The sequence below is a fragment of the Saccopteryx bilineata genome, chromosome 4 (genome assembly GCF_036850765.1).
Source record: "Saccopteryx bilineata isolate mSacBil1 chromosome 4, mSacBil1_pri_phased_curated, whole genome shotgun sequence".
Taxonomy (NCBI): Eukaryota; Metazoa; Chordata; class Mammalia; order Chiroptera; family Emballonuridae; genus Saccopteryx; species Saccopteryx bilineata.
The window spans coordinates 270,591,480-270,601,474 of NC_089493.1; the positions used below are offsets into that span (position 1 = coordinate 270,591,480).

Below are 9,995 nucleotides of genomic sequence, written 5' to 3' on the forward strand. Positions count from 1 at the left end.
CCTGAATGGGTGCCATCCATCTGGCGGATTTCAGCGCCTCTGATAGATAGCACGTTCTTAAGGAGCAGTTCTGTGCTCAGCCGTGGTTCTGTCCGGAGGTACCGACATGCACTGGGCAGAGCCATGCCTGCTACCTCAGGGAGCCTACGCCTACAGCAGCCCATGCCGCCCATTGGCAGACGAGGGTGGACTCCCGCCCCACGCCTGCAGGCACCTCCTGGAGGTGGGAAGAAAGACAGGAGGATGTTGTGATGAGTCATTACCCAGTCTTTGTTCATCACTTCACATTTCACTGCCTTATTAGTATGTCTGCCTAGTAAAGGTGCCTGCTTGCTTCGGGGCTTGAATTTGATGTTTTCTGCAAGTGTACAGGCAGATGCTGGCAGTGGGGTGACCAGCCACAGGGTGTGTCGTACGGGAGCCTTCAGCATTTCCTCTTAGATTTATCTTAAGATATCATCTCATTTCTGTCCTGCTAGAGCCTCCAAGAGCACATTCCCCAAAAAGGGGAGATAAGCGGGGGCATCTCGGAATGTGTGGCTTGAGTCACCTCCCGCAACCCGGCAAGAGAAATGGGGCAAAACGCACAGTTCTAGAAAATAGCATATGTAGATAATGTATTGTGTTAACCCAGTGCCTCATGTCAGGTGCAGCACAAACCTTCTACCTGAGCTGGTGGGAGAAGCAGGACAGAGAGGGTCTGAGCAACGGAGGCACGGTCCCACACAGCCGTCCCCAGCCCCCCTGGCGGCTCTCCGCTGCCCCCTGGCGGCTGTCCCCAGCCCCCCTGGCGGCTCTCCTCAGCCCCCGGGCGGCTCTCCGCTGCCCCCTGGCGGCTGTCCCCAGCTCCCTGGCGGCTCTCCCCAGCTCCCAGGCGGCTCTCCCCAGCTCCTAGGCGGCTCTCCCCAGCTCCCTGGCGGCTCTCCCCAGCTCCCAGGCGGCTCTCCGCTGCTCCCGCGGGCGAGCCCTGCATTGTGTTCTGCTCTCCCCTCTCTTCCGCAGAGCCTTTCAATCGGCCGTCCACCTTCACTGGGCTCGCAGCTGTCGGAGGCAATGCCTTCGGGGGACTTGGAAATCCTTCCGTTAGTGAGTACCTCTCGCTTTTTAAAATCCGCCTCGGACTGTTTTTTATCTCCTCTGATCTGTCTGTGGCTCAAGACCTTTCCAGATGAAAAGGAACTCCGCTCTTGGGAAATACATGGAGGTTTTATCATTGCAGAAGCAAGCCTACACAGTGGAGTTAGGTGGCAGTGTTCTTCTGTAGCAAAACCAACCATTGAAGGGAAGTCCAGGGTTTACCATTATGTCCCTGAGGTTCCGGAAAGGGGATGTAGTTAGTTGAACTCCAGAGAGAGTTCCCTTAAATTCTTCCCTTAAATTCATAGTTCCATCCACATTCCCTCTCGGCTGCCCCAGACTGTAGCTGCCACTCCCGTGAGAGGTGAAAACGACACGGAAGTTCACCTCGCCTTTGGCATGTGTGGGATGTGAGCAGCTCGGTGAGGCTGAGCAGGGAAACGCCGGGCTCAGGACAGTGAAGAGCCGGCGACATTTTTTTTTTGCTCCATAACGGGAGTTTTGGATAGTTTTCTACTGTTATGAAGTCCGTCTCAAATAGGAAAGGGCTTGCAACGCCTGCTCCCATTCTACACAGTGTTCAGTCACCGAGCGTCGTGCACTGAACCCGTTTTCTTTCCCGCCACCCGCCTGTCCATCCCTGGGCGCAGGGGACCTAGCGTGTGGCGTCAGCAGCTGTCACAGCTCTGTCTAGCACGGAGACCTTACGCGTCCGTTTAGGTCAAGGTCTCCGGCGGCACCGGCTTGCTCCAGTTTGGGGGGAGCAGCAGTCCTGGGAGCGAGCGGGGCTGCGGTCAGTAGTGGGCAACCCTGCGTCCCACTCTGAGTTGTCACCAGTCTCAGGCGCACCGTCAGAACCTCCCCTTCTGCATGCTTGACACTCCTGCATGCACAGCTCTGTTTAAGTAGCTAATCTTGATACCTGTTTGGTCCCTTCCGTTTTTAATCTTCCCCCTCCCACCCCTTTGCTTTTGGTTAAAAAAAAAAAAAAAAGCTGTGAGCTGCCTGTCCCGTGTAGGCCAAGTTCCTCTAATGAATTTGTTAATCTCCTTTCCTTTTCCAGCTCCCAATAATATGTATTCCTTTTAACTCTGAATGCTGTTAAAAGTTTTTTGGTAAGTACCTTCATTACAGCAGGTTATATAATTTCTCTGAAACCTTTTTGTTCTCCACTTCGCCATTTCAGCACCCAACTCCATGTTCGGCCACAAGGATGGCCCCAGTGTGCAGAGCTTTAGCAACCCTCACGAGCCCTGGAACCGGCTGCACCGAACGCCTCCGTCGTTCCCGACCCCTCCGCCCTGGCTGAAGCCGGGGGAGCTGGAGCGCAGCGCGTCCGCTGCAGCTCATGACAGAGATAGAGATGTAGATAAACGAGACGCGTCTGTTAGTAAAGATGACAAAGAAAGGTACGGAACGAAGCCGCTCTCGAGTCACCCCTCTCCGCCCGCCCCCCCGGGGGAGCCCGCTCCGGTGCCAGGTTCCAGCCGTCCACCCTCCCCATCCCGATCCCGGCCTTGTGCTTCTGCGGGCCCTGCAGCCCCCCAGCTTCCCGCCCCGCCCACCCGGCCCGGCCCAGCCCAGCCCACGCAGCGCCCCGAGCACACGCCCTCCGGCTTCTAGGGCCTCGTGACCACAGCCCATACCCATAGCAGAGCGAGGGTCCTCCTGACTGAGAAGCAGGCAGACGTGCAGACCCTCCGAAGGCCCCGTGAGCACTAGTGTCTCCAGGTAGAAGTCTGTCTGGAAGAGATAGCGAGCTGGAGCTTCGGACCAAACACACACAGCATGCATCAGCACCACGCTCACGTCCAGTCCGCGCAGCCCATTAAATCATCCACAGGCTTTTCTCCCTCCCTCCCTCCCTCCCTCCCTCCCTCCCTCTCTCTCCTTCCCTCGCCTCTCGCCTCTCTCTCCTTCCCTCGCCTCTCGCCTCTCTCTCCTTCCCTCGCCTCTCGCCTCTCTCTCTTTCTCTCTCTCTCTTTTTGTTTTCTTTTAGACAGTCATGTTTACATTGCCTCATCCTATTTTTCTGAAATTTTGTTCAAACTCATCCTGGGCCCTCGCAGACGACTAATGAAATTTTGCTGATGGGGACTGAGAGACACGTCGACAGGCGTTGTTGGTGTGGGTTCGTCTCACCGGCGGATAATTAATTTTACTAACCGTTTGTATCTCTGGACGTGGCCGCCCACGCCTAACAAAGGAAGTACCCGTAAAGAGGAAGATGTCTTGACGCTATTTCTGTGTTCAGAAGACTTGTCGTTGGCGTTCTTGACAGCACCTCCCTTTCTGTCCTGCTTTCTTCAGGCTGTTTTCTCTTTGAGCAAACTGATAAGCAAGGAATATGCAAGCTATGCTTGACAGGAAATGCCTAATACCAACCTCCTTTCAGTAGTTAAGACTCAAATACGATCCAGATCTTTCCTCTTTCTCTTCACTGTGTATGTATCGCGCGTGCGTGTCCCCTAGTGATTTGAAAAAAAATTCAACTTTGCCGGCTCTCAGCATGGCAGATTAGTAGAGATTCATTATGGGCTGTCGTCCTAACTTGAGTTCTTTCTTAGAAAAAAAAATGAGTTGTCCTTCGAGGCAGGTTGATAAAAAAAAACCTCTTCCCAGTGGCAAGCCCTTTGTAGCCTTCAGCTCTGAGCTGTGAACTCCCCCAGGGAGGCACGTCCCTGTGCCCCTGTCGGGCGCCAGACCAGGAGGGGGCGCTGCTCACACCTCGTCAGCAGGGCTGTGACAACCTGTGGTGGAACCCCCTTCCCATTGTTCTTTTTTTTAATTAATTTATTTATTTATTTTTTTACAGAGACAGAGAATGAGTCAGAGAGAGGGATAGACAGGGACAGACAGGAATGGAGAGAGATGAGAAGCATCAATCATTAGTTTTTCATTGCGTGCTGCAACACCTTAGTTGTTCATTGATTACTTTCCCATATGTGCCTTGACCGCGGGCCTTCAGCAGACCAAGTAACCCCTTGCTGGAGCCAGCGACCTTGGGCTCAAGCTGGTGAGCTTTTTGCTCAAACCAGATGAGCCCTCGCTCAAGGTGGCGACCTCGGGGTCTTGAACCTGGGTCTTCCGCATCCCAGTCCGACACTCTATCCACTGCACCACCGCCTGGTCAGGCCCCATTGTTCTTGATGGTGGCAAAGTGGCCTCTTGGGTTAAAGCCAGGACACCTGGTAAAATACACTCTTCTTTCATCTTACCTTTTAAAGACGGATGCTCTTCTTTCTAGCCCCTGCATGCGGGCTAGTAACAAACTCTGTAGGGGAAACCTCAGGTCCCCCACCGTGGCCACCCCGCCTTCTGAGCCTTGGCATCGCAGAGCCTACGCAGCACCCTGCTGGTCTCCTCACCCTCCCTGCATCTGTGTGGGGCCGCCCCTCAGACTTGCTGGACTCTTCGTCGTCCCTCTTCAGGTTTGGGGGGGGGGGGTCCTCACTGTCGTTTCGTTGCTTTGCGTTCTCTGCCCACCCCCACCCGAGACAGGTCTCTCAAATTCTTCCACATTTTCATTCGTGGATGCTCTTAAAGTTGTTCCCGTTTTCCTGAGGAGGTCCTGTGTCTAGGGACCCGCTCTCCCTGCTGGCTCTCTCCCACCTTCTCATCAGACGTTAGTGTTCTTATCCTTCCCAAAGCAGAAGCACATTGTGCAACCCAGACGCTCTGGCGTTGTGTGGCTGCCTTTCAGCGGCCCGCACATGCCGCATCTCGGAGATGGCTCCGTCTCCGTGTCTTTCACTCTGAAACCGGCTGTTTGTCCCGGTGCCCGGGGAGAGAAGTGCCCGGCATAGTCACATGAGACTCTTCCCCCCCACTGGCTGTCTTTGACAAAGTCGGACCAAAGATCCCATCCTACTTGCGTTTGGGGTCTTCAGCCTTGAGTCTCCGCCCTGACCGATCCCAAGGCCCCGGTCAGGATGGGCAGCGTGGCCGTGTCACTGATGCGTGGGCCAGCTTGGGCCACCTGGGCTTTCTGGAAGCTCCTCCCCTGTGGTCTGGACTGAGGCACGTGGCTCTCCAACACAGAGAACGCAGTCTGCCCCGAGGCTGCCCGCTCACCCACGTCCCTAGCACTTGTCCCCCGTAAAGCTTCCTCTGCAGTCTATGAGGTCGGGGCGACCAGCTTTGCCACGCGCCGGGCACGTCTGTGGCCCCGTGACCGTAGGAGCCGGCTCGAGCCCGTCCTTTTCACACCACCATTTCATTGGCAGCCCCTGGCCTGGCCGACGGAGCCATTTTCACCTGCTTCCTGTCTCCCTCTCTCCCCCGCAGGGAAAATGTCGAGAAAAGACACTCCAGCCACCCTTCACCAGCTCCTGTCCTCCCGGTGAGCACCCTGGGACACGCACGCAGCTCCGCCGAACAGATCAGGGGTCACTTGAACGCCGAGGCTCGCGAGAAAGACAAACCCAAAGAGAGGGAGAGGGACCCCTCGGAGTCCCGCAAGGACCCGGCCGCCGAGGAGCACAAGGCGAAGGAGGGCCACCCGCCCGAGAAGGACGGCCACGGCCACGAGGGGCGCGCCGCGGGCGAGGAGGGCAAGCAGCTGGCCCGGGGGCCCTCGCCCTACGTGCGGGCCCCCGTCCTGGAGAGCGCCCGGCCCAACAGTACCTCGAGCCGCGAGGCCGAGCCGCGCAAGGGCGAGCCCGCCTACGAGAGCGCCAAGAAGGGCTCGGAGGTCAAGGTGAAGGAGGAGCGCAAGGAAGACCACGAGCTCGCCCCCGAGGGCCCCCCGACACACCGCTCCGCGGAGCCGCCTCCCCCCAGCTCCTCGGCCGGCGTGCACCCAGGGCCCCTGGCCTCCGTGCCCATGACGGTGGGGGTGCCGGGCATTCACCCCATGAACAGCATCAGCAGCCTGGACAGGACTCGCATGATGACCCCCTTCATGGGCATCAGCCCCATTCCGGGCGGGGAGCGGTTCCCGTACCCCTCTTTCCACTGGGACCCCATCCGGGACCCTCTGAGGGACCCCTACCGAGAACTGGACATGCACCGGAGAGACCCGCTGGGCAGGGACTTCCTGCTGAGGAACGACCCTCTCCACCGTCTCTCGACGCCCCGGCTGTACGAAGCTGACCGCTCCTTCAGGGACAGGGAGCCTCATGACTATAACCACCACCACCATCACCACCACCACCCTCTGTCCGTGGACCCGCGGCGGGAGCACGAGAGAGGGGGCCACCTGGACGAGCGGGAGCGCCTGCACATGCTCAGAGAGGACTACGAGCACACGCGGCTCCATCCTGTGCACCCGGCCTCTCTCGACGGACATCTCCCCCACCCCGGCCTCATCACCCCGGGGCTCCCCAGCATGCACTACCCCAGAATCAGCCCCACCGCCGGGCACCAGAACGGACTCCTCAACAAGACCCCTCCGACGGCAGCGCTGAGCGCGCCTCCCCCGCTCATCTCCACGCTGGGGGGCCGCCCCGTCTCCCCCAGGAGGACTACCCCTCTGTCCACGGAGATGAGGGAGAGGCCGCCTTCCCACACGCTCAAGGATATAGAGGCTCGGTAAGGAGAGCACGGGCCGCAAGAGAGGAAGGAGAACCCTCACTCCGACCCAACACGATGCCAGACTTTAGGAAGGGAGAGAGCAGAGGACTCCCGCATCTGTGACACAGACTGGGGGCGGCCAGAGGCCCCCCCTCTCTTCCCTTGTAAACAATGTATAGACTCAGTGCAGATTTTGAAATGTTTTTTGTATATTCTATGTTGAGATTTTTTCAGATCTTTTAGCCGAGTCCCATGTTCTCATGTGTCCCACCTTTTTTGGTTTCTCGTATAAAACTTTTTTTGATTTTGAACCAAAACAGCGAAGATGACAACACACACACCATTGTGGTGTTAACTGGGGAGAAAACAGACAGACAGCAGCCCACACAGTCCACCGTGCGAAGCTCTTTCAGATGGGAAGGGAAGGCCGTGTACATAGTTGTGTAAAAAGAGATTGCTTCGTGAGCCAAGGGTTCACATATGCAAAAGGGTAAGACGAAAGCTTTACTTTGTACAAATGTAAATAGGTAAAGATTAAGTAACATAATACATTAATACTTCTTAAAATGTGCTATTTGCAGACTTAATATCAGAGAACACAGTCGGCTACAGCTGTGTTCCCATGTATTGTTATAGACAGCTAAACCCTTCAACTATGCAATGAATGTCCGGGCTTTTCACAAAAGCCCGCTTAACTCAAAGGAGCCTTTTCAGATCCATTTACAACATACTTAAGGTCATATTTTCCCTGAACAAGCACTTAACGTGATATGACTCTGTTTTCCTTGCTCATTTTTTATTTGTTTGTTTGTTTTCAAATGGGAGAAACATTCTATTCTGCAAATTGGACCCCAGGCTGGAAACTTCGCCTCTGAAGTTGCTGCCTGTGGGCTCCAGGGGGGCCGGGGTCAGGGGGGAGTGCAGCCCCGGGAAGGTCAGAGGACATGAGCATCCAGTGCCAGGGAGGACGGACGGCAGTTGTCAGATGCCAAAACCAGGGGACACCCAACAGGCCGCCCGTGCCACCATCCGGCACGGGCTCTCCCGCACGCCTCACGTGGGTGGGAGCTGTGCGTGTTTCTTTTCTTAGTGTGTCCTCATTTCTATCCGTACACACTCCCTGGTTCCGTGATGAGATGTAATGACACCCAAACAGATCCTGAGCGAAAGCTTCGCGTTTTCTCAGATGATGGATGTGTTTTCACTGCATTCGATTACCGACAGAGGGAAGGTGCACACGCTTCCTAACGGAACTCATTGTATTCCAGTGGGTGACAGAGTCTGGGAGTGGCTGTCCCAGGTCCGCCTCGTGAGCCGCGGCAGGTCACAGGAGGTGGCAGGTGGCCGAGACAAAGTCTTGTGCGTGTGCGTGCGTTTTTTAAGTTTGCATCAACCTTAACGTCTCTTCATAATACTTTTATAATAACATTAAGCCTCTTGTCTACATATTTGGAGAGAATATGACTTTACTAGCAGAGAGATACAATATATCTTGTCTACTGGACTGTAAAATATATGTATGAAATAAAATTAGTTCCATTTGGTCTTCTAGTATATTAAAGTGCTATCTGATGTTGTTATCCTGTTTTTGGAAGAAGAAGAAGAAAAAAAGAAGTTAACTACAGACCATTGTTTCTAATAAGCAGAGAGATCTATTTTAGTAGTAAACTGAAGGTTTAGTTGTGAGCTTCCGATTTTTGTGAACTCCAGATGTTGTGCAGTGTTTTCTTTTTTCGTTTGTTTTCTTTGTTTTTGTTTTTTTTTTTTAAAGACAACAACTAAAAAGGAAAAAAAATCCAAGGAAATATGTACACTGGAACTGTAGTGGTAGCTTTCAGTATTGTAAAGAGATTGTTCTATACAGACCTTTTTGCTGTTTATCCTGTATGTAATAAAGTCCTTTCTAGACCTTATGTGAACAGAAAAGTGAAGCGACTGAATTTTCAGCATGTTCTCATCGGCGGAGCCTTCTTGTGTAATGTAAACTGTGCCATGTTATTAAAAAATGTGAACTAAGCTTCCAGCTGCCTGTTTGTGTGAGAGGGCCATCGTGACCTCTGGGCGGGAGCCGCACTCGCCAGCCTGCCTCTGGACACAGCTCCGAGTCCAGCCGAGGGAGTGTGGAAGGCGGACCCGCAGCCGCTGACCCACCAGGTGGCTTCCATGGACATCCGGGCCCCAGCCAGTCAGTTGTAGACCGTTTTTTTTTTTGTTTTGTACATTCTAAACAAAATATTGTATGTCGTGGGAAGGTCCTTTTGGATTTGTAGATGACGTGTGTGTAGTGTAGGCCAGGTTAGCGCGTGCCCCTTGGGTCTCGGGCCTATTGCAAACCTCTGCGTGTGCTGTCTGTGCCCTGGTGACGGATCTGATTTCGGGCCTTTGACAAGTCCTTGCTTTGTATATTCTATGTTGAGATTTTTCAGATCTTTTAGCCGAGTCCCATGTTCTCATGTGTCCCAACTTTTTTGGTTTCTCGTATAAAACTTTTTTGATTTTGAACCAAAACAGCAAAGATGACAACACACACACCGATGTGGTGTTAACTGGGGAGAAAACAGACAGACAGACAGCAGCCCACACAGTCCACCGTGCGAAGCTCTTTCAGATGGGAAGGGAAGGCCGTGTACATAGCTGTGTAAAAAGAGATTGCTTCGTGAGCCAAGGGTTCACATATGCAAAAAGGGTAAGACAAAAGCTTTACTTTGTACAAATGTAAATAGGTAAAGATTAAGTAACATAATACATTAATACTTCTTAAAATGTGCTATTTGCAGACTTATGGGCTGTCGTGCTAACTTGAGTTCTTTCTTATAAAAGAAAAAAAGATGAGTTGTCCTTCGAGGCAGGTTGATAAAAAAAAAAAACCTCTTCCCAGTGGCAGAGCCCTTTGTAGCCTTCAGCTCTGAGCTGTGAACTCCCCCAGGGAGGCACGTCCCTGTATCCCTGTCGGGCACCAGACCAGGAGGGGGCGCTGCTCACACCTCGTCAGCGGGGCTGTGACAGCCTGTGGCGGAACCCCCTTCCCATTGTTTTTGATGGTGGCAAAGTGACCTCTTGGGTTAAAGCCAGGACACCTGGTAAAATACACTCTTCTTTCATCTTACCTTTTAAAGACGGATTTCAAACCTCTGTGTGTGCTGTCTGTGCCCTGGTGACGGATCTGATTTCGGGCCTTTGACAAGTCCTTGCTGCCGATCCCTCTGCATTTCTTTTTTTTTTTTTTTTTTCTTAAGCTGGAAACAGGGAGAGACAGTCAGACAGACTCCCGCATGCGCCTGACCAGGATCCACCCGGCACGCCCACCAGGGGCGACGCTCTGCCCACCGGGGGGCGATGCTCTGCCCCTCCGGGGCGTCGCCCTGTGGCAACCAGAGCCACTTTAGCGCCTGGGGCAGAGGCCA

The 9,995-nt window shown here is 54.0% G+C and overlaps 1 protein-coding gene across 3 annotated transcripts in view; it reads left to right on the forward strand.

Moving 5' to 3' along the window:
• AUTS2 (activator of transcription and developmental regulator AUTS2) overlaps positions 1-8,607 on the forward strand; it is a 1,187,404-nt gene extending 1,178,797 nt beyond the window's left edge. For all 3 annotated transcript variants that reach the window (XM_066274625.1, XM_066274627.1, XM_066274626.1), the window contains exons 17-19: positions 1,003-1,086; positions 2,264-2,486; positions 5,365-8,607. In XM_066274625.1, the coding sequence (XP_066130722.1) occupies positions 1,003-1,086; positions 2,264-2,486; positions 5,365-6,613 (1,556 nt within the window). In that variant the 3' untranslated portion in view covers positions 6,614-8,607. The remainder of the gene's footprint in view (positions 1-1,002; positions 1,087-2,263; positions 2,487-5,364) is intronic.
• The last annotated feature ends 1,388 nt before the right edge of the window (positions 8,608-9,995 follow it).